General features: G+C 36.7%; 1 protein-coding gene across 2 annotated transcripts in view; it reads right to left on the bottom strand.

Moving 5' to 3' along the window:
• LOC114292034 (WAT1-related protein At1g43650) overlaps positions 1–24,927 on the bottom strand; it is a 49,866-nt gene extending 24,939 nt beyond the window's left edge. The window contains exons 1-2 of one of the 2 annotated variants that reach the window (XM_028235941.2): positions 24,636–24,927; positions 11,464–11,526 (exon numbers count right to left, since the gene is read on the bottom strand). In XM_028235941.2, coding sequence (XP_028091742.1) covers positions 11,464–11,526; positions 24,636–24,868 — 296 coding nt within the window. In that variant the 5' untranslated portion in view covers positions 24,869–24,927. The remainder of the gene's footprint in view (positions 1–11,463; positions 11,527–24,635) is intronic. The other variant, XM_028235942.2, reaches the window with a different exon arrangement.
• Between the last annotated feature and the right edge of the window lie 237 nt (positions 24,928–25,164).

Genomic DNA, 25,164 nt, shown 5'->3' with positions numbered 1-25,164 from the left:
ATCCAGTTCAGATCTCTAGTGAAGACTCACAAGCAAATATGGTGCAAGATAATTTCGAAATGGTTACCCCGATGGAAGATGAATATGAAAGTGAGGAAGTGATGAGCATCAATCTATCGTATCCATTTGAGTACCCCTTGAGTTCGATGACGCAGCACGTCAAGCCTTTGTACATCAAGGCTTTCTTTGATGGGATACAGCTGAACCGAGTCCTGATAGACAATGGGGCAGCAGTAAACCTACTCCCAAAATCTTCTTTGAAGAAACTAGGAAAAAAGAATCCCAGGTTGATACCAACCAGCACAACCATTGCTGGTTTTGCAGGAGATAAGCAAATGGCTCAAGGGATTCTATCCATTAATTTAAGTGTGGGAACCAGGGATTGTATGAAAGCATTCTTCGTAATCGACAGTAATGCTAAATACAATGCTTTGCTTGGAAGGGATTGGATCCACACTAACAAATGTGTGCCTTCTTCTTTACATCAGAAAATCATGATGGCTTTAGGCAATGGAGAGACAGAGGAAATCGATGCAGATCCTCAACCCTTCATAGCCTGTGCAGACTTTGCGGAGGCTAAATTGTATATTGAGGGAGTGACACCACTCAGTATACTGATGAAAGATGACAGTTCAGCCGAAGTAACGGCTGATGAGGAGGTGACACACCTGAAGCACTTAGTCCAAGAAAGTGCTGATGAAGAGGTTGTCCTTAGAGATGACAATGATGCCTGGTTATAGGCAAAGAGAGGAACCACAAGAAGCCAAGTCCTTGGCTTTGATTAAATTTTCAGCATTGGATATAAAAGCAATAGTCCAGAAAGTTCAGGAGCAAGAGAGAGAGGCCATGATAATTGGCTGCAAACAGCAGAAGCAACAGGCTAGAGTCTTGACTCTTGGTAAGTACTATGCCTTGGACATTGAAACAAAAGTCTAGGAGATACAGGAAGAGGAAGCCTTGTGGACAGATTTTGTCTATGAAGAGGAGGGCAGAGATATTGAATTGAAGAACCTGGGGGCAGAACCAAGCTTGAAGATCACTTCAAAGGTAGAAGAAACCAGAGGGAGTTCTCATGCACAAGACCCTTTAGAAGAAGTAAATCTAGGGGAAGGTTCTGTACAACAGCCCACTTATATAAGTGCTTGTTTGAATGCTCTGGACAGAAACCAGCTATTGGTTGTTCTGAAGAAATACAAAGATTGCTTTGCATGGTCTTATAATGAACTACCAGGATTGGATAGGTCATTAGTGGAACATAGGCTCCCCATGAAGCCTAATTTCAAGCCTTACAAGCAGAAACCAAGGAGGATGAGTCCAGAAGTAATTCAGAAGGTTAAGGAAGAGATCCTTAGACTCCTCAAGGCAGGGTTTTATTAGAACAGCCAGGTATGTCGAGTGGCTATCTAATATTGTGCCTGTAGTCAAGAAGAATGGCAAAATGAGGGTATGTATCGATTTCAGAAATTTAAATCTGGCAACTCCCAAAGATGAGTACCCTATGCCTATAGTGGACTTGCTGGTGGACAGTTCAGCAGGTCACCAAATCTTGTCAATGATGGTTGGGCATTCCGGCTATAACCAAATCTGCATTGCAGAGGAAGATATCCATAAGACAGCATTCAGATGTCCTGGGAATATTGGCACCTTTGAATGGGTTAAAATGCCATTTGGTCTAAAGAATGCTGGAGCTACATATCAAAGAGCCATGAACACTATCTTTCATGATCTTATTGGAGGATATTTGGAATGTTATATTGATGACATTGTGGTTAAATCCCAATCCATGGAAGAGCACCTGTTTCACTTAGAAACAGCTTTTGAAAGGATGAGGAAGTTCAAGTTAAAGCTCAATCCTCTTAAATGTGCTTTTGGTGTATCATCTGGAAATTTCTTGGGCTATGTTGTTCACAAGAAAGGAATACAGATTGATCAGAATAAAGCCAAAGCAATCATTGAAGCCAAACCCCCATCAAGTAAGAAAGAATTACAAAGGTTCCTTGGGCAGGTTAACTTTCTTAGAAGGTTCATTTCCAACACTGCAGGGAAAACTAAAGTATTTTCTTCCTTGTTAAGGCTGAAAGATGAAGAGGAATTTGTGTGGACAGCAGAGCATCAAATTGCTTTCGAAGGTATCAAGGCCTACTTGGCTAACCCTCCAGTGCTGATGCCACCAAAGGGGAACAAGCCCTTGAAGTTGTACATAGCCGCAGCAGAGGATTCATTGGGAGCTTTCTTAGCCCAAGACAATGAAGGAGGCAAGGAGCAAGCTATTTATTACCTTAGTAGGTTTTTAAATTCTTGTGAATGTAAATATTCAGCTGTTGAAAAGCTGTGTCTTGCTTTGTATTTTGCAGCAATAAAATTAAGATATTATCTTTTGCCTACAACTGTCTTGGTAATTGCAACCACAGATTTGGTTAAATATATGTTATCTAGACCAATGTTGAGGGAAAGAATTGGCAAATGGATGCTTGCCTTATCAGAATTTCATCTAGAATATGTCCCTCAAAGGGCAGTAAAAGGGCAGGTTTTAGCCAATTTCTTGGCAGATCATCCATCTCAAACAGAGAGCCAGGAGATAATGGAACTTGGTATGGCCAGTGTTGAGCCATGGCAAATGTGGTTCGATGGGTCGAAAGCAAATGGGTTAATTGGAATTGGTATTGTAATCAAGTCTCCACAGGGGACAGAAACTACCCATGGTTTTAGAGTAGATGAAGCTACCTGTTCCAATAACCAGGCTGAATATGAAGCCTTAATTGTGGGATTAGAGATTCTTATTGGATTACAAGTACATGCAGTTGACATATTTGGAGATTCTCAATTGGTGGTTAACCAAGTGAAAGGAATTTTCAAGTGTCAAAGCATAAGTATCCTGCCATATTATGTTGTTGCATTACATTTGCTTTCTCAGTTTCAAATAGCAAATGTAACCCATGTTCCAAGATTCTTGAACACTAGAGCCAATGATGTGGCTCAAAAGGCTTCGAACTTCAAGAGAAGGGATAATACCCAAAGGGACATAAGCCAAACAACATATCAGAGATTAATACAACCTTTGAATAAAAGGAATGTGATCTTGGAAGTCAATCATAATGACTTACAAGAACAAGATTGGAGGCATCCAATAAAGCAGTACTTGACTGGTCCATCTTCGAAGGCCAGTAGAAAAGTTAAATTGCAGTCTATGCAATATATGATATATGGTAATGCTCTCTACAAAAGGGGGGGAGATGGCTTATTGTTAGAATGTCTAGGCCCGAAAGAAGCATTAACAGCCATGGCTGAGGTTCATGAAGGCATCTGTAGTGCTCATCAACCTGGTGTAAAAATGAGGTGGTTGCTTCGAAGGCATTCCTATTATTGGCCAACCATCCTTAAAGACTGCATAGAATATGCAAAGGGGTGTCAGGCATGTCAAAAGCATGGCACAATAAGGCACGTGCCCATAACTGACCTACATGCAGTAGTGAAGCCTTGGCCATTCAGAGGGTGGGCCATGGATATGATGGGAAAAATACACCCACCTTCTTCGAAGCATCATTGTTTCATTCTAGTGGCCACTGACTGCTTCACTAAATGGGTCGAAGCTAAGCCATACAAGGCTGTAGACCAAACAGAGGTTATTGGTTTTATTAAAGATTTGATCCATAGATTTGGCATCCCGCAAACCATAACAGTTGATAATGGAACTGTGTTTGATGGGAAGATGGTGAAGGCTTTTGTTGCAGAATTTGGAATTAGCCTTATTAATTCCACACCCTATTATGCACAAGCTAATGGTCAAGCTGAGTCATCCAATAAGTCCTTGAAAAAAGGAATACAAAAGGTTGTGGATGACAATCCCAGGGATTGGCATAACCTATTATTGGATGTTCTGTGGGCATATAGAACCTCACCGAGGTCAAGCACAGGAGTCACTCCCTATGCCTTGGTGTATGGACATGATGCAGTCTTACCAGTAGAGATTAATGTTAAATCTTTGAGAGTAAGATGTCAAGATCAATTGAATCCTGAACAATACCATCAAAGTATGTGCTTAGAATTAGAAGGCATAGATGAAGCCAGAATTTTGGCATTAAATAGCATTCTTTTCCAAAAGAAGAAAGCAGCCAAGAATTATAATAAGAAAGTCAAACACATTGGCTTTGATGAAGGTGATTTGGTATGGAAGACAATACTCCCAATTGGGATTAAAAGCCATAAGTTTGGCAAATGGTCACCTAACTGGGAAGGACCATATCAAATTCATAGGGTTCTGCCTTTTGGAGCATACCATTTAAGAAATTTGAATGGTTATGTACATCCCAAAAAGATTAATGGCAGATATTTAAAACCTTATTTTCCAACCATTTGGGAAACAGAAGGGATAGAGTAAACATCATATGCAAGCATCATATGCAAAAACACAAGCTTGCTCAAATGATATACAAAATATTGTGCTTTCATAAAGAATCAAGTACATTGTGCCACAAATTGGCCCAAAAATCATTACAATGCTTTAGTTGTTTTTGTACAATAGCCTTCCCATTGCTAAGGGAAGGAAATAATTGGATAGCCACAGCCATGTCTTCTTTTCGATTAGCCAGCCCTTGATTGGTGATGTGCAGTTTCTTATCAGTTCGAACCAAGGCATGGTTTACTGCGGCTAACTCTTCTTCAAGCTGAGCTTTCTTCTCCAGAAGTTGGACTCGAAAGTGGGAGGCAAAAGAGTGTTGTTCTTTCAGAGTCGATACTTCAGTATGCACTTGAGAAACAAAACTCTGGTCCTTAGCCAGCTTCTCATCCGCAGTCTTAGCAGCATGACAAATATTGAGATAAAAATCAATAGTAGCTGCAGCCTGAGATAGATGACTTGAGACACTCATGGCAGACTGCTCAGCAATGTTACAGCATTGAAGGAACCCATTCCTGATGATAGGCCTTTGTAGAGCCTCGAAGGGGATCCTTGAAAAAGAAGTCAACAGTTGCAAGCATGTGTCCAAATCTACTGAAGGTGCAAAAGGCTTGTTGCTGGAGGAAGGAGAACTCTTGAAGATTTCCAGTAGGGAGTCAGCCAAGGCTAATGGTTCAGCTTCAGCAGTAGAGGTGGGAGAGGTAAAAGGTATGTCAAAGAGACTAGCTAGTCTTCCTTCGAAGATGTCTACCTCGTCCCTTGACATGAAGGGCATAGAGAGTGTTGTGGTGGAAGACACAAAGGGCTGCATGGGGATGGGAGAAACGGATGGAGCATCTTTGGCAGCCTCTATGGTCTTAGTCACCAGCAAATCAAGTGAAGAGGGGCTGGAAGTTGGCATTGGTGATGAGCCATGAATTGAAGAGCTACCAGTGTCCTCTGTGGAAGAATCAACTGCCACTAGGAATGGAGCAGCAGTTGGAGTTTCTGTAAAGGATGGAAAAAGAGCATGGCTCGAAGGAAAAGTAGACTGAGGTAGGTCACGAGCCAAAAAAGGGAGGTATGGCTTTAATCCAAGAAAAGAAGATGCAGGAATACTGGGACTTAAGGAAGGTACGTCAAATATAGGTTTTGGAAGTGGAAGTACGATTCGAACAACCCTGACATTTTTGCATTTGATCAACTTCAACCGAAATTGAGGAAGGCCTTATTGGAAAGGTGAGTGCAGTAGTTGTCGCTGCAAAAAGAAGAAATGCAGAACAATGTTGAACTTCAATACCACAAGCTGACAAAGTAAAAAACAGTAGAGGTATGAAAGGAATTACTTGTTCCAGAGGCACTGGTACTGATGGGAGAACTGCGAAGAGAATAGTGTCCAGCAGTCCGTTGTTTTCTGGCTAGTTCCCTTTGCAATGCATCAGCAGCAGCAACTCTCTCTCTTAAAATTTGTTGTTGCCGTCTTTTCTCAGCCCTTTCAAAGACGACTATGGCTTTGGAATGTTCTTGTTCCACGGCCTTGGCGGCTGCCTCATGAAGGGGATCTTCAATCAAGGCAGTAGTTGAAGCAGCCATTTTCCTTCTCTTTCCTATGGCTTGGGCGATTGTCTCAGAATCAGAATCCTCATCAAAGTTGGAAGGGGAGATATCAAACTCAGAAGAAGAGACAGTAATCTTTCTTCTCTTTTTTCTTTGAATTGGCATTGTCTGCTCCTCAATTGTTTTCTCAGCTCCTTCAGCTTGAGGTTCGGATTCCTTAAAAATAATCTCCTCATCTACTTCCCTAGTGGTTGTCTCCTCTTGGGACAAATCAATCGCCCTTTTCCTCCTCATCAAGGGTGACTCATGCTCTTGATCTTGGACATCTTCTTTTTCTTCTTCTTGCACCTTAATTGTTTTCTTCTCAGGCTCAAGCAGTCTCCGCTTCTTTTGTTTCTGATCACCTTCAACTAAATAAACTTCCATATTACTCACCCACCAACTCTGATATCTCTTCAAAAAGGTGCCTTGAGGTATGAAAGGGATGTACTCAAAAGTGGCCAAATCATCCATAAACTTGAAGGTTGCCTCTTCTAGCCTTGACTTTCGAACCTTCAAATCTCTCTTGGTCAGAGTTAAGTTGGTGTTGCTGCAGAGAGGTATTGGAACTCCTTGTGTGAGGCCAAATTGTCTAGCAAATTGAGCAGGACAATAAGGCTCAGCTATGCATTTATAGGCTCTGGGGTTGGTGGTCCCAATAAACAGTTCTCTGGGGATCAGTAGGGAAGCCCACATGTCTTTATGAATAGGCAAGGCACAGAGCCTGTCACTGAGGAAGTGATTCAACCAGGCTGGACCCATGCTAGCTTCGAAGGGACGGAAACGGTGATCAGGAAGAACAGCTGGTAGTTGATGAAAGAAGGAGAAATAAAAGGCAAAAGTAGCTGGATAAAGTGAAGCATTGGCTAGTTTTATGCCATGAGTGAGAGAGTGTAGCCCAGAAAATTTAAGGCATTTGGATTGTAGTTCAGTAAAATAGGCAAAGAGCCAAAGCTGAAGGATCCAAAATGGTCCCCCTTGACTAGCATCTAAGGGTTTCTCACAAAAGAGGGAACAAACTCTATATACATGACCCAGAATGTATGGGGCTAAGGCTACTCTTTTCTGCAAAACCAAGGCTTTGGCAAGAGGAGCAAATTCAGGCATGATTCTTTGGGAGGAGGTGCAGAATAGAAATTTGCAAAGCCAATATAATAAAAAGGAAAAGAATTCCCTATCAGTTACTGGACTCGGCTCTAACAAAATCACTGTAAGATGAATTAAGAGAGAGGAGGGAGAAAGGGACTGCTAAGTCAGGAAAATCTGGTGTGATGGGGGTACCAATGGGGGATACTCCTAATAGATGGCAAATATCAAGAATAGTGGGGGCCATCATCCCGCATCTGAATTGAAAGAAATTGAAGACGGGGTTCCAAAAGCACAAAGCAGTAGGAACTAGGAAAGGGTCCTCTGAGATAGTTACCCTAGATAGTCAAAGAGCATCGAGGAGGCAGAGCTCCTGGAGGTCCAGTGTCTTAGCAGGAATGATCCGATCATACCATTCTTGCCATTCCGGTCTTAACGTGGGCCAGCATCGATGAGGACGATTGCTTCTCCAGTTCTTCCAGTCAAGGCCACCTTCATAAAGGAGACGTTGGTCCACCAGACGCGGATAAAAGGTTGGGAGCTCAGCAAGGACTTCCTTGAAAATTGGTCCAAGCACGTAGTTCTGCTGCTCATGACGACGAGGGACGAAGATACGCCCATCGATAGCGCTTTTCTCTCCAGCCTTGTACTTCTCACATTCTGCGTCAATAAGCCTCTTCAAAGCTAAAGATGAGCTTACGCGCTCTGGGGCTGGTACTTTTTGTGAAGAAGAAGCCATTGATGATACACTCTTCAGAAGATGAAGACCGAAGCAAAGAGGAACCAGTAGAGAGAAGGGTTTGTAAAAGGCAAGAGATTTCGGAACACGAAACGAGAAGGTTTTAAAATCTCTGTGTCCGAAATTATACCCCGTGAGTCGTTAAGTACTAAAAGTACGAATGCGAGGAGTCTCTTCCAATTTTGGTAGTTTTGGAGGGAAGAGCTTATTCTGGGATTGGGGCCAGCTTCGAAATGAAATATTTGGCTTTGAAGACAAGAAGTTGGCGCTAAAAAATTAAATAACAGCGGCTTCGAAATACATAAGCCGGCTTCGAAGCCTATTATATGCGTAAAGGTGCTAAATTGCTTGATTATTGGTCTATTTCAAAGGGTTTAAAGACCTGTTTAGGGATTATGAATCAAAGTAACGACCTTCGGAGCAAACCCTAATATTCTCTGAGTATGAGAAACACTGTTCAAAGCATCAGAACCAATTGTTGGTTTTTTATACATATTACTCTTCGAAAGAAAAAATGGTCAATTTGGAATTGATTGATTATATTAACCATGACCATATGTTGGTTGTAATTGGTTTTGAGGAGTAATATTGTTAAAATTTAAAGCATTAATTCCAGACGATATCGGCCAGAATTGTCAATTTTACTCCATAAATTGGAATAAGACATGTTGGTTCTTTTAGTACTTCATTAAACAATTGACTCGAAGGATGAGATTGTTCAATTCGAAGTTATGAGTTAGCTGTTAGAGATAAAAGGAAACAGAGTCAAACAGTGTTAAGTACAGAAAGACTTTGTTTATATTAAAGCCAAGACGATTACATTAAGTGACCCTATCTGGGTACAAATTCAAGTTCATAAAAATAAGGAATAGAATAAATAACGAGGTCATGAAATTTTGTCCAACAATGGTCAATAAATTTCTGTTCTTTCTTTATTATTTCTTCTATCTCTTCTAAAGTTGGTTGCATAAGCTGATGAGCTCTCACTTCATAATAGAGTTCTTCAGCCTTTGTTTCGAAAGCCTCTTCCCTCGATTTTTGTTCCGATTCATCTATAACCAAATCGTCCCAGTACGCAGAATCTTTATTCTTGAAGTCATCGAACTCTTCGATAAAATTTTCTGCTTCATACTGGGCATGAATTCAGAGAGATAAAAGTTGATCCAGATTTTGGATGGTGATCTTAGAATTCCGATGCCAGTAGAGGAGCACTGGGAGTTGGTCCAAAAACAAATGAAGCTCTGCATGGGCAAGAGGGTTGAGGACATGACCCCTAGTCAGGACATCACAAGCCCATTGAAAGTTCTTAAGAGGAATGTCATCCTCAAGAACATTGAAGGGCAGGTGGGAGAAAGCCGCGAGCAAAAGTTGAGCTTGCTTTCGCTCGGCTGGAGAAGGGGGTGACGGAGGTTGGTAAGGTGGAAAAACTTTGTCCATTGGAAGGGCAAGTCTTAGTTTCTCTGTCCAGGAAAGAATGGGAGAAGGAGAAGGAGAAGATGATCCTGCTTCGGAAGATGGGAAGAGAGTAGATGGCTCTGCTTCAGAAGACAAAGGGGAGGGAGTAGATGTTTCTATCTCAGAAGATGCAGAAGAGGGTGTGGATGCCTCTATCATGGGAGATGGCACGGGAGCAGAAGGAACAAAGGCATTAATGTAATCAAGCCAATCAGAAGAACAAATCTTCGCCTTCTTGGCTAAGAATGAAGGGGTGTACCCTTGTGCTTCTTCTGGACGCCGGGCAGGGTGCATTATCTTTGTAGGCATGGAAGAAGTATACCAAGCCACAAGCAGAGTCTCTTCCAAGCTACGTCGAAGGTCAATGGGCACGTAAGGGTAGACTACTGAGCTTCGAGCGTAGGAGGGAAACTCCAAGGGGTCAGTGAACTCAACAAAATGGTGATTGATTCGCTCCCTTAAATCATAAGTCTCAAGAGTTGACTAGCTTGTCCAGCCAGAAGCCCCAGAGGGTGAAGTGGTTACAGTTTCATCCCATGCAGAGGTCTGTGAAGAAGAGTTTCCTAAGTCCATATTTGCAACTTGTCGAAGCAAAGGCTTGAGAGTAGTTCGGTCAAAATACAAAGGGAGTTTAGGGGAAGAACTCTTTGTATCTGTAAGTTTATAAACCAAGGGATTAAAGGCAATGTGTTCGTAGTCCAAAGGTTTATAATCTGCAAAAGCCTCCATAACCTGAATAGAGAAGGGCGGGTAAAGGTGGCTAATGAATGCGTGGAGGTTCTTTCGAGGGGGAATAACATCACTCAAAGGCTCTTCATATGCTTGATCAGTAGTAAGGGAAGTTGATGCAGCCATAGCCTGTTCGAATACTAAGGTATTGGGATGTTCGACGAGTTAATGCAAATGATCACCAAATGGATGATGGTTGTGTTTCCAGAATTTGGACTCCATACACGTTCTAGAGGCGCGGGAAAACTATAATCCACTAATATCACCAAGTATTGGGTATATTAGTGCGGGGGGTAATGTTGGCTACATATTTTGTAAAAGCCAGTTACAGTTCGACACGTGGCAGAGTAAGGGTAATAAAGGAAGGTTATTCAAGCCTTTAATCCTGATCGTACACGTGGCAATAAATATTGGTCCTCACATGATCTGAGTAACACTAGATCAATAACGGGATGCAAGATGACATATCTTCAACGGTTACTCATATTCAAATTCAAGTACAAGAGGGAAGCTCAACTGCCAGTAATGGCGTAATGGAGCTACTTGTAAGGAAGCATGATCAGCAATCATGGAGGAGCAGTTCGACGGTTCGAAGTGCAGTTCGAAGGTCATCACTGACGAGTATAAATAGCAGGGCAGCCCCAGAAAAAAAAGGGGGACTCAGATCATACAAATCAGTCATTTACTTCATATATTTTCTTTTCCAGTCTTTTACATTTCCAGTCTTTAAATACCTGTTCTTTAAATACCTGCACTTTAAATACCCGCACTGTACTTCGATTCATAGGAGTAGCTTCAAGTAGATTCAAGTAGATTGCTGTTGTAAACCTCTCCGAGGCTGAGTTTGGACCATTGTAAGTGTTCATTTTTATGAAATACTTCAATTGTTCTTCGTATTACTGTTATTTCTCTTAATTTCTCCTAAGTCAAGCCACCAGTAAAAGTCCTCTTCATTGAGGCTGAAAAGAACTAAAACACAATCGTCTGATAATTGGCTGGCAATCACAATTTCTGTAAGGACTGATTGATCCTTGCTGGCACGCTCACATTTACAAAATACCCTTCGAAAAGCCAAAAAGCCAACATATATATAATATATATTCAAAATGATTTAATAATATAAATTACTTTAATATCATGTAATGGCTAATAATTTATGTGTATATTTAATATTTTTATATATCTATATATATAATTCGGGCTTCGGGTTGCTCGGGTTGTTTGACGTCTTTGCCCAAACCCTCCAAAATTTAATTCGGGCTTCTGAATTTTTGCCTAAGCTTGTACCAAATTTGAAAATATTTTGTCTAAGTCCTAAAAAAATTCGGGCTGGGCTCGGATTGCTCGGGCTAAACCCGCCCAAGTTGCACCCCTAGCTACAATGAAGAAAAAAAATTTAAGGACCAAATTAAAAAAATAACCAATCATAAAAATGACAAAGTATAATTTAATCAAAATATTTCTGTATTAACCTTGCACGTACCCAATCAATGAAACCAAGAAGATCTTGCAGAGTATGCTGCATGATAGCGGAGCAGAGTTCTTTCTGCACCAGTAGAATTAAAGAATAAATAAATAAATTCACAAGACAACAAATTAACATTTGGGTTAATTAGCTACCAAGTTGTTGTCCTAATTGGTTAAGGCCTATAATTTTCATAATTATGGAGTTCAACTTTAAGATTGGATCAATAGTGAAAAAACTCCTTGAAGTCACTGACTCGGACTTTAAGGTTGTAGTTAGATTTAAAATTTAAGGAGTGATTTATAAGGAAAAAAATGGCACAAATTTAGTTTATATTTTATTGTTTTCCTCATATATTTTTGTTTACTTCTGTAAATCTCTCCTTCAATCTTAATAAGAGTGGACCAACAGTAAAACCTTCATTCTCTATTTTCCTTTCAAGGTGAACTATCAATAGGTTATAATAGTTGGACTTAATTTCTATCAAATTCTATTAAAAATAAGTTATAATAAAATCGTCGCTAAAAATAATTTTTTGTGACGATTTTTTACATATGTTACTAAATATTGGCAATAAGTGACTTTTTTGTCACGATTTTTATAAATGAGTTAATTACTTAAAAGTCATATTTACAAATGTTATGGTAGCTATGGTTCTATTTAAGATTTTTGGAACCAATTAATCCTATTTAGTAAAATTGAGAATATTATCAGTTTTTTCTAATTTTTAAAACTAAAAAAATTATCAATTTTGCATAATAATATTTCAAATAATTGTTTCACTAACTACTAATGAAAAAAAAAAAAATAGAGCACGAGATTAAACATTTTTACCCTTCTATATATTGGTTTGATTCAGTTATCCAATAATACTGAGAACATTATCAGCTTTTTCCAGTTTTAAAACTGAGAATTTTATTAGTTTTTTCAAATTTTTTTTTCAGTTTTGCACAAAAAAATAATTCAGTTTTTTGAAAAACATATGTGTATATATATATATTTTTAGTTTTTGCAATTTGAAAATTGATATTTTAAAGTTTTAAAAATCAAAATAATTGTCAAATCATCATGTTCCTTTATAGATAATCATAAATGATGAATAATCATTGTTTGAAGGGCAATTTCGACCATTAAAAATTTAATGGGACTTGAATGTCCAAATAATCTTAGTGATGATTTAATGGAGTATAAGTTCATAAATTAGGACTTGTGTGTAAATATCCCTTTATAAATTATAGCAAAAATTTATAATTAGTAACTTTTTTGTGACAAATTGTTTTAACTATAGTTGAAAGTTGAAAATTAGTGACTTTTTTGTGACGATTTTTTTAAACTATTGGTAAAACTTATAATTAGTGACATTTTTTGTGACAATTTTTAAATGGTCACTGAAAATTAACAATTAGTGATGTTTTTTAATAGTGTTTGATGAAAAATGTCATTAATTGTCATATACTCTATTGAACAATAAGTCTATATATTAAGACTTATATGTAAATTCCCATTTCTTTTTAAGGTTACCTAGGAAAAAGGCCCGATAATCACCAGCTATATGTAGGAATGGCAACGGGCCGGGGTGGAGCCCAGAATCACACTCCCCGTCTGAAATCCCCGATGGTGAAAATTCCCCCGTTCTTGGCCCCAATCCCTGACAGGGAACCTATCACCGTCCCCGCCCCCGCCCCCTAACGGGAATCGGGTTTCCCCAACCCTAAAAATTCCCCGGTCCACAAAAAAAAAAAAAAAAAAAAAAAACTATAACCAACCCCAATGAATTACACCAAACAGGGCCGAGATTGTGGTAATTCAAGTAGCAATTCATCACAAAGAAAACATTTCATTATTTATAGTTGTTTCTGTTGGAAATAATTGGTTTTTTATAGGCTTATTTTGGGCCAACTTTGAATCCAAAATTAAGACGGGTCCACATGTCTTTTGAGGTGGGTCCGAAGAGGTGACGTGTTCCTTGCCGCGTGGCAAGTCACACGGTGAAGACGGTTCGTCAAAACCATTTATGAGTGAATGAGAACTTGACGTCGTTTTTGGGTTCGTAGAATAGACATTTAAAGAATTAAATGTGGGTTTCCTTGAAATGGGTTGTCCTACATTGAAACTTTAAGAGAGCTTTTGTGAGTATATAAGCTCTTGGTGTACTAAATTGGGTTGGGCCCCAAGGGGTACCCCAAGTTTGTAGAAGGGAGGAGTTATGGACAAAGTGAACCTTAGCCCAAACCACCACACACGCGAGCGCCGTTCATTCGGCTGTGCCGTGCGCGGTTGTGGGTCGGGTCGGTTCTAATATTAATTTTTTGAGGAAATTTATTTGAATTTTTTTCAAAAGTTCTTAACGAAATTAATTCAAACTTGAATTTAATTTCCTGTTCAATGTTTCCTCTTCTAGTCCAATTTTTCCAAACAGGTTAAACAGCCCAAACAGTTTTCAGATCTGTTGGAACCCGAACAGATTTAAAACTACCAGACATATTCAAATCTTCCAGTAGTTTTTCCAACAGATATAAACTGGCCAGCAGTTATCTATTTATATTGTTCTGCACTTGTTGGATTCAAATTCCACTTGTTCAGTCTTACAAATTCTTAGACATTCCAACAGATTTTTCCAGATCCGAAAATCATCATTTTGCTGTCCGATTTTGTTCATTTGTGTAAATTCTTGTCATATTATTTATAGGAAAATTAAAGAGAATATAGAACACTAGGTTTTGTTTGTCGTACAAGTTGTTTGGAGTGCTGCTACAATTTGTGAAGATCATTGTATCCTGAGATATAGACGCCACTTGTCCGTAAGCACCGTAGCGAGGCGAATCTGTCTTAAGAACAGAGTGTCAAACACTCAACTTGATCATTTTATTATACATTCGGTTCGGTAAAATAAATTTGGTATGTTATTTATTTTATTTGTTTGATTTAGTTTCAATTTATTTATTGTACACAGAAGATTGTTCCAATAATCTTAAGACAGATTCGAATTATTCTATTTACAGAATTTTTCGTTTATTTCCCTTTCTCTTTCTTCTTCTTACAGAAACTATTTTCTGTGATTTTACAATATAATATTCTGGTTGGAAAACAAATAGTAGTAATATACTATCTATTTTCTTTGACAACTAGTAGTAATATACTGGTGTCATTAACAATTCAGAATATTTATTTGTGAAATTTTGTCAGAAATTAATTTTGGTTTTCATAAATTAATCCACTCTATGGGTGGACCACCAGTAAAACTTTCATTCTCTATTTTCCTTTTAAGGTGAACTATCAATAGGTTATAATAGATGGACTTAATTTCTATCAAATTCTATTAAAAATAAGTCATAATAAAATCGTCGCTAAAAATAATTTTTTGTGACGATTTTTTACATATGTCACTAAATATTGGCAATAAGTGACTTTTTTGTCACGATTTTTGTAAATGAGTTAATTACTTAAAGTCCTATTTGCAAATGTTATGGTGGCTCTGGTTCTATTTAAGATTTTGGAACCAATTAATCCTATTTAGTAAAATTGAGAATATTATCCGGTTTTTCTAATTTTTAAAACTAAAAAAATTATCAATTTTGCATAATAATATTTCAAATAATTGTTTCAATAACTATTAATGAAAAAAAATAGAGCATGAGATTAAACGTTTTTACCCTTCTACATATTGGTTTGATTCAGTTATCCAATAATACTGAGAACATTATCAGTTTTTTCCAGTTTTAAAACTGAGAATTTTATTAGTTTTTTCAATTTTATTTTTCAGTTTTGCACAAAAAAATAATTCAATTTTTTGAAAAACATATGTATATATATATATATATATATATGTTGTTTTAGTTTTTTCAATTTGAAAATTGATATTTTAAAGTTTCGAAAATCAAAATAATTGTCAAATCATCATGTTCCTTTATAGATAATCATAAATGATGAATAATCATGTATGATGAATAATCATTGTTTGAAGGGCAATTTCGACCATTAAAAATTTAATGGGACTTGAATGTCCAAATAATCTTAGTTATGATTTAATGGAGTATAAGTTCATAAATTAGGACTTGTATGTAAATATCCCTTTATAAATTGTAGCAAAAAATTATAATTAGTAACTTTTTTGTGACAAATTGTTTTAACTGTAGTTGAAAGTTGAAAATTAGTGACTTTTTTGTGACGATTTTTTTAAACTATTGGTAAAACTTATAATTAGTGACATTTTTTGTGACAATTTTAAACAGTCACTGAAAATTAACAATTAGTGATGTTTTTTAATAGTGTTTGATAAAAAATGCCATTAATTATCATATACTCTATTGAACAATAAGTCTATATATTAAGACTTATATGTAAATTCCCATTTCTTTTTAAGGTTACCCAGGAAAAAGGCCTGATAATCACCAGCTATATGTAGGAATGGCAATGGGCTGGGGTGGGGCCGAGGATCACACTCCCCGTCCGAAACCCCCGATGGTGAAAATTCCCCAATTCTTGGCCCCAATCCCCAACAGGGAACCTATCACCGTCCCCATCCCCCACCCCCTAACGGGAATCGGGTTTCCCCGACCCTGAAAATTCCCCGGCCCACAAAAAAAAAAAAAAAAAAAAACTATAACCAACCCTAATGAATTACACCAAACAGGGCCGAGATTGTGGCAATTCAAGTAGCAATTCATCACCAAGAAAACATTTCATTATTTATAGTTGTTTCTATTAGAAATAATTGGTTTTTTATAGGCTTATTTTAAGCCAACTTTGAATCTAAAATTAACTGGGGTCCACATGTCTTTTGAGGTGGGTCCGAAGAGGTGGTGTGTTCCTTGCCGCGTAGCAAGTCACACGGTGAAGACGGTTCGTCAAAACCATTTATGAGTGAATGGGAACTTGACGTCGTTTTTGGGTTCGTAGAATAGACATTTAAAGAATTAAATGTGGGTTTCATTGAAATGGATTGTCCTACATTGAAACTTTAAGAGAGCTTTTGTGAGTATATAAGCTCTTGGTGTACTAAATTGGGTTGGGCCCCAAGGGGTACTCCAAGTTTGTAAAAGGGAGGAGTTATGGACAAAGTGAACCTTAGTCTAAACCACCACACAAGCGAGCGCCGTCCGTTCGGCTATGCTGTGCGCGGTTGTGGGTCGGGTCGGTTCTAATATTAATTTTTGAAGGAAATTTATTTGAATTTTTTTCAAAAATTCTTAACGAAATTAATTCAAACTTGAATTTAATTTTCTGTTCAATGTTTCCTCTTCTAGTCCAAATTTTCCAAACAGGTTAAACAGCCCAAACAGTTTTCAGATCTGTTGGAACCCGAACAGATTTAAAACTGCCAGACAGATTCAAATTTTCCAGCAATTTTTCCAACAGATATAAACTGGCCAGCAGTTATCCGTTTATGTTGTTCTGCACCTGTTGGATTCAAATTCCATCTGTTCAGTTTGAATAATTAAACCTGTTCAGTCTTATAAATTCCTAGACATTCTAACAGATTTTTCCAAATCCGAAAATCATCATTTTGCTGTCCGATTTTGTTCATTTGCATAAATTCTTTTATATTATTTTTAGGAAAATCAAAGAGAATATAGAACACTAGGTTTTGTTTGCCGTACAAGTTGTTTGGAGTGCTACTATAATTTGTGAAGATTATTGTATCCTGGGAGATAGACGCCACTTGTCCGTAAGCACCGTAGCGGGGCGAATCTGTCTTATGAACAGAGTGTCACACACTCAACTTGATCATTTTATTATTCATTCGGTTCGGTAAAATAAATTCGGTACGTTATTTATTTTATTTGTTTGATTTAGTTTCAATTTATTTATTGTACACAGAAGATTGTTCCAACAATCTTAAGACAGATTCGAATTATTCTATTTACAGAATTTTTCGTTTATTTCCCTTTCTCTTTCTTCTTCTTACATAAACTATTTTCTGTGATTTTACAAAATAATATTCTGGTTGGAAAACAAATAGTAGTAATTTACTGTTTGACAAATAGTAGTAATATACTGTCTATTTTCTTTGACAACTAGTAGTAATATACTGGTATCATTAACAATTCAGAATATTTATTTGTGGAATTTTGTCAGAAATTAATTTTGATTTTCAGAAATTATTTTTGGGTGTTCGTTAATTAAAGTTCTGTTTCAGTATTTTAATTATTGAAGTGTTACATAAATTTAATTTTCTGTGTGGAATTAATTTGGTTAAATAATTTGTTTTTTTTCAAATTAATTGAAAATAAAAGTTATAATTCTTGTTTCTTTTATTTTACAGAATTTAATTCTGTGGTTTTGGTTTAAATTTTCTGAGTATTATAAAATTATAATTATAATTTTGTTTTATAATTTAGAATTCATGGTTACTGAAACTGGTCAAACTAATACTCAAACAAGTATTAGTGTGGTGGCTGCAATTGTTCAAACTCCTCCTGTTGTGACTATACCAGTCAATCATAGTGAAAAACCAGAGAAGTTCTTAGGAACTATTTTTAAAATATGACAGAAGAAAATGTTATCTAAAAAGGAGGGGAAACAAAGAAGTACAAGTTTAATGGCATGTGTTACATTTGTAACAAAGAGGGATATTGGGCCAAAGATTGCCGTTGCAAATGCAAAGGCAAAAGAAGATCAAGTAAGAAGCTTGTTCAAGCCAATATGATCGAAGTGAACAAATTTCCAATGGTATCGATGATATAAATCTTTCTGCAGTTGTTTCTGAGGAAAACCTTGTCGAAAATCCTAAAGAATGACGGGTGGACACTGGTGTTATTCGCTACATCTGTGTCGACAAAAAGATGTTCACATCTTATTCAGTGGTGGACAATGGTGAACAACTTTTTATAGGCAACCCTTCGACGTCTAAAGTTGAAGGACAAGGAAAGATTTTTTTGAAGATGACATCTGGAATGGAACTCACTCTCAACAATGTGCTGCATGTATCGAACATTCACAAGAATCTTGTTTCCGGATCTTTGTTGAGTAAAAATGGGCTTAGGCTTGTTTTTGAAAGTGACAAGTTTGTACTTACCAAAAACGGGATGTATGTAGAAAAATGTTACATGTTTGATGGCCTTTTCAAAATGAATATAATGACTGTTCTACCCTCTGTTACTAATAAAAATGCATCTTCTTCTTACTTGCTTGAGTCTTCAAATTTATGGCATGGTAAACTTGGACATGTTAATTATGGATCTTTGCGTAGATTAATTAATATGGAATGTTTACCTAAATTTGACATTGATTTAAATCATAAATGTGAAATTTGTGTTGAGGCTAAATTATCCAAAACTCCTTTTTCATTCAATTGAAAGAAGTACGGAACCACTTGAATTAATTCATAGTGATATTTGTGATTTTAAATCAATTCAAACTAGAGGTAGGAAAAAATATTTTATCACTTTCATAAATGACTATACTAGATATAGTTATGTTTGTTTAATTCGAGGCAAGGATGAAACTTTGAAAACTTTCATTCAATACGAGAATGAAGTTAAAAATCAACTTGGTAAGAAAATTAAGAAACTTAGAAGTGATAGAGGTGGTGAATATGAATCACCTTTTGGGGAGTTTTGTAAAGAACATGGAATAATTCATCAAACTACCGCTTCTTACTCACCTCAGCAAAATGGAATTGCTGAAAGGAAAAATAGGACTTTAAAAGATATGATGGATGCCATGTTAATGAGTTCTGGATTACCTCAAAACTTGTGAGGGGAAGCAATGGTTTTTGTTAATTATATACTTAATAAAGTATTCCAAATGAAAATGAATCAAACACCTTATGAATTGTGGCATGAAAGAGTACCATCCTACAAATACTTAAAAGTGCAAGGGTGTTTGGCTAAAGTGGCTATTCCTAGTCCTAAAAAGACTAAGATAGATCCTAAAACTGTTGATTGCATTTTGATTGGTTATGCCAAGAATAGTAGTGCATATCGGTTCTTGATTCATAAGGCAGGACATTCTGAAATGCATGTAAATACTATTATTGAATATCGAAATGCATCGTTCTTTGAACATATATTTCCAAACAAGACTGGACAAGAGACTAGTACTAATAAAAGATCTTATGATGCTATTACTAGTCATGATCAAGAACAAGATCAAGAACAAGAGCAAGAGATAGATCAAAATGAGGAAGATGAACCTAGGCGTAGTAAACGTACTAGAACCTCAAAATCTTTTGGTCCAAATTTTCTAACATTTTTGTTATAAAATGAGCCTTCAACTTTTAAAGAAGCTATGTCCAGTCCTGAGGCTCCTTTTATGGAAAGAAGCTGTAAACAACGAAGTTGAATCTATCTTGTAAAATCACACTTGGGAATTGGTAGATTTGCCACCAGGTTGTAAACCTCTTGGGTACAAGTGGATTTTCAAGAGAAAAATGAAATTGGATGGATCAATTGACAAATACAAGGCAGGACTTGTGGTCAAAGGTTTTAGACAAAAAGAAAGTCTTGATAACTTTGACACATACTCACGGATTACTAGAATAACATCCATTAGAATGTTAATTGCTATTGCATCTTTGTACAATCTAAAAATTCATCAAATGGACGTGAAAACCGTTTTCTTAAATGGTGAGTTAGATGTAGAAATTTACATAGAACAACCAAAAGGATTTTCTGTTCCAAGAAAAGAAAAGAAAGTGTGTAAATTGGTTAACTCATTATATGGTTTAAAACAAGCACCAAAGTAATGGCATGAGAAATTTGACAAGGCAATGATGTCAAATGAATTTAAAAATTAATGAGTGTGACAATGTGTTTATATTAAAAACACAGACAAATGTTATGTTATAGTATGTCTTTATGTGGATGATATACTCATTATACGTAGTAATAATGACATGATTAAAACTACTAAGAAAATGTTGAATAAACATTTTGACATGAAGGACATGGGCATTGCTGATGTAATTCTTGGTATGAAAATTACCAATACATTAAAAGGATATGCTTTGTCACAATCTCATTACATTGAGAAAATACTTGACAAATTCAACAAAAATGATGATCATCTTGCTAGAACACCTGTGAATGTTAGTTTGTTTCTTTCTAAGAATGTACAAGATAGTATTTCTCAATTAGAGTATGTCTAAATTATTGGAAGCTTAATGTACTTGATGAACTGCACTCGCTCGGATATAGCTTATGTAGTAAGTAAATTAAGTAGATATACGAGTAATCCAGGAGTAGAACACTGGAAAGTAATTATAAGGGTTTTAAGATACCTTAGATTTACTCGTAACATTGGGCTTAATTATATTAGATATCAAGCAGTACTTGAAAGATACTATTATGCAAATTGGATATTAGATACTAGAGACTCAAAGTCCACCAGTGGGTATGCCTTTACTCTTGGTGGTGCGGCTCTATCTTGAAAATCTTCCAAACAGACTTGCATTGCTAGGTCTACTATGGAATCAGAATTCATAGCTTTAGATAAAGCTGGGAAAGAAGAAGAATGCTTTTGCCACTTCCTTGAAGATATTCTAATGTGGCCAAAACCGGTGCCTGCTATATGCATACCTTGCGATAGTCAATCAACAATAGGTAAAGCACAGAGTCATATGTATAACGGTAAGTCGCGACACATTCGTCAACATAACACCGTAAGATAACTACTCTTTAATGGAATTATTTCCATTGAATATGTGAAGTCTAAAGACAACATAGCGGATCTACTAACCAAAGGGTTATCAATAGAGTTAGTTGAAAATTCGTTGGAATGAGACTTAAGCCTATTAAATAATAGTTACCACAACAGTAACCCAACCTAGTTAACTGGAGATCCCAAGATCTAGATTCAAAGGGACAACCAAGTTGTGTATGACTCATAAGGATCACTGGGGAGTCAAACTCCCATCCATTTCTATGATGAAATAGTGATGTCTGCAGCATTTTAGGTTAAGTAAAATTTTAATGATTCTTATATCTAGGTAAACCTAGTGGAGTATGGCAAAATACTCTTCATAAAAATCACCTATGTGAGTGTGAACTGGGTTGGTTCTATGAGATTTGTAAGGGGCTACAATTCTCTAGAGCACTCATGAAACACCAGGTTGTTCAGGGTCAAGATGAAGACAATAGTGAGAACTAAACTGTGTCTGGGGATATACTGTGTGAATTCTATTGTTTTGCTTTACACAAACGGCTGAAAAGTTCAAGACATCTTGTTCACTAGTTAGCTAGTAAATCCGATAGTGTCTCTCACAAGGAAAGGTTAAAAGCCAACAGCTACCTATCCTTTATAGAATATTTTCAATTTTTGTGCTCTCTGTAATTGGATCATGTTGTTGCATTTTCTCTCTGTCAAATTCTATTTATGTAGGGTATTGTTGGAAATAATTGGTTTTTTATAGGCTTATTTTAGGCCAACTTTGAACCCAAAATTGAGTGGGGTCCACACGTCTTTTGAGGTGGATCCGAAGATGTGATGTGTTCCTTACTGCGTGGCAAGTCACACGGTGGAGACAGTTCATCAAAACCATTTATGAGTGAATGAGAACTTGAAGTTGTTTTTGGGTTCGTGGAATGGACATTTAAAGAATTGAATGTGGGTTTCCATGAAATGGGTTGTCCCACATTGAAACTTTAAGAGAGCTTTTGTGAGTATATAAGCTCTTGGTGTACTAACTTGGGTTGGGCCCCAAGGGGTACCCCAAGTTTGTAGAAGGGAGGAGTTATGGACAAAGTCAACCTTAGCCTAAACCACCACACACGCGAGCGCCGTCCGTCCGGCTGTGCGGTGAGCGATTGTGGGTCGGGTCGGGTCGGTTCTAATATTAATTTTTGGAGGAAATTTATTTGTATTTTTTCCAAAAATTCTTAACGAAATTAATTCAAACTTGAATTTAATTTCCTGTTCAATGTTTCCTCTTCCAGTCCAATTTTTCCAAACAGGTTAAACAGCCCAAACAGTTTTCAGATCTGTTGGAACCCGAACAGATTTAAAACTGCCAGACAGATTCAAATCTTCTGGTAGTTTTTCCAACAAATATAAACTGGCCAGCAGTTATCTGTTTAAATTGTTCTGCACTTGGTAGATTCAAATTCCATCTATTCAGTTTGAATAATTTAACCTGTTCAATCTTATAAATTCCTAGACACTCCAACAGGTTTTTCCAGATCCGAAAATCATCATTTTGCTGTCGGATTTTGTTCCTTTGCATAAATTCTTTTTATATTATTTTTAGGAAAATTAAATAGAGTATAGAACACTAGGTTTTGTTTGCCGTACAAGTTGTTTGGAGTGCTACTACAATTTGTGAAGATCATTGTATCCAGGGAGATAGACGCCACTTGTCCGTAAGCACCGTAGCGGGGCGAATCTGTCTTAAGGAAAGAGTGTCACACACTCGACTTGATCTTTTTATTATTCATTCGATTTGGTAAACTAAATTCGATACGTTATTTATTTTATTTGTTTGATTTAGTTTCAATTTATTTATTGTACATAGAAGATTGTTCCAACAGTTTCTGTTCATGATTCAACAATATAATCCACCAAAAAAAAAATTAATAATAATTGCAAGGAAAGGAAAAAAAAAAGACAAAAAAAGCAACAACCAAGATCTGGGATTTTACCAATCCCCTAATTACAAAACTATAAATTTACATAAAACAACCTAAAATCTGCAAATTTAAGCTCCAACTCAATACATCAAATACAAAAAGGTGTGATCTAAAAGTTATTAATCACACTTAAAATGCGTGATCTAAATATTATTAATCACACTTAAAAAGTGTGATTAAAAATGACCCCTTTTAATCACACTCTCAAATATCACACTTTAATAAAACTTAAAGAGTGTGATTAAATAACATACATCACACAAAAAAGAATGTGATCTTTATCTGTTTTTGTAGCAGTGAAAATAAAAATAAATAAATAAAAAAACAATTAAACGAATAACTTATAGATCGAGACAAAAAACAACAAAATCATCATACACAACAGATCAACTACCAAAGAGATCAAACTAGGATGAGATCGAAGAGAGTGCCATGATTGTCTTCGAAGTCGACACATGGTGATGGTGGTGGTGGTTTGTGTGGTCTCTACTTCCGTATTTGAAAACCCTAACCCTAGGTGAGAGAAAGAGACCGACAACAACTTGAGAGAGAAGATGAGAAACTTGTCAGAGGAAGTGGGGTGTAAATCCAAAGCCTTCACATCTCAGATCTATCACAGATCCAACAGATCTAGAGCCTTCACATCCCAAATTCAGCGATCACGACGACTAATGTCACAGGCGATAATGATATCAACACCGCCACCGATAAAAACCGTGGTTCTTCGATTGACGACTAGTGGTAAGTCGGTTACAAGGCAACAACGGAGGTGAGGAGAAGAGAGAGAGAGAGGGGGGGTTTAGGGTGAGACCAAGACGAAAACGAAATCTAGATTTGGGTGTGAGTGTGTGTGAGAGAGAGAGAGAGAGAGAGAGAGTAGTGTAAAGAAGAGAAGTGATTGAGTGAATAGAAAAGTATATATATACGGGGATAGGTTCAAGGATAGGTTCGGGGTAGGGTCAGGGCGGGAGAACCTATCTCTGTCCTCGGCCCAAAAATTGTCCGGGATCTATTTTTTAATACCAACCCCGGTCATATGGGGGTAATTTTTGGAAAAAAAACTGTCTTATCGTGACGGGGTGGTCTAGGTCCCGTTGGGCCAGATTTAAATTGCCATCCCTATATATATGTGGGATGAAAAATTACATTTACTCAGGTGAAACTCTAGACAAAGTTGTGAGTAAGCGGGCAAAATTTTTGTTTCTCAAAGTCACGGACTTGAATTTTAAGAGTGGACCAATAGTAAAAAACTTCTTTCTTCGTTCCTTTTGATGCTACGAGGACATAGGCCTAGTAATCACTTGCTCTATATGGGATGAAAAACTACGTATACGGGTGAAACTGGACACCCTCGCAAACAAAAGCGGATAAAAAAAAAAACTCTCTCAAAATCGCAAACTCAAATTTTAAGAATGGAGCAATAGTAAAAAATTTGGTTATGGGTTCCTTTTGAAGGTGTTTCAGGACAAAAGGCACCATATTCGCTTGCTATAGGGGATGAAAAATTATATATACTCTGCTTAAACTCTAAACACCATCGTGAGCGAAACACACACACAAAAAACAAAAATAAAAATAAAAATAAAAATGAAAAATAAAAAATAAAAATAAATAAAAGCTGACCTTTCAAGGTAGAAAGCAAAAGGGGCCAAGGCAAGAGTGGCAAAAGCTTGACGATAAGCACCAAAGATATAAGGGTTCATTCCTTTAGAAATTACAGCTTTTGCGAACAAGGCCATCCCTGCAAATATAATATTGCACACCACCATGCTTATATAAGGCAAATTGTTCTTCATCAACATCATCAAATAAGACCACCCCAATATTGAATTACTACTCTTCGTCTTCATGTTCATGTCAATTCACTCTCTCTTTGCCTTCAGTCGAGAGAAGAAGACTACCACAACACCCAAACTCCACTATACTCCTACTTATATGAGATGAGAGAAATTATGATAGGGTTTGGTAGAGTTTTAGAATTATGATTTAAGAATAAAGTTATATTTTGAATTTGTAAGTTTTGAAATTAGGGTTTGAAAGGAAAAAATTTGTTTGGTCATGAGTTTTAAAAAGAATTTTGAATTTTTGATGTGACATATGAAATGAAAAAAATTGTTTGATTATGAATTTTAAAAAGAGTTTTCAAAACTTA

The sequence above is a fragment of the Camellia sinensis genome, chromosome 6, assembly GCF_055761805.1.
Source record: "Camellia sinensis isolate YWXY chromosome 6, ASM5576180v1, whole genome shotgun sequence".
Lineage (NCBI taxonomy): Eukaryota > Viridiplantae > Streptophyta > Magnoliopsida > Ericales > Theaceae > Camellia > Camellia sinensis.
The sequence above is the reverse complement of the archived record's forward strand: the minus strand, read 5'-3'. Positions and strand labels throughout refer to the sequence as shown.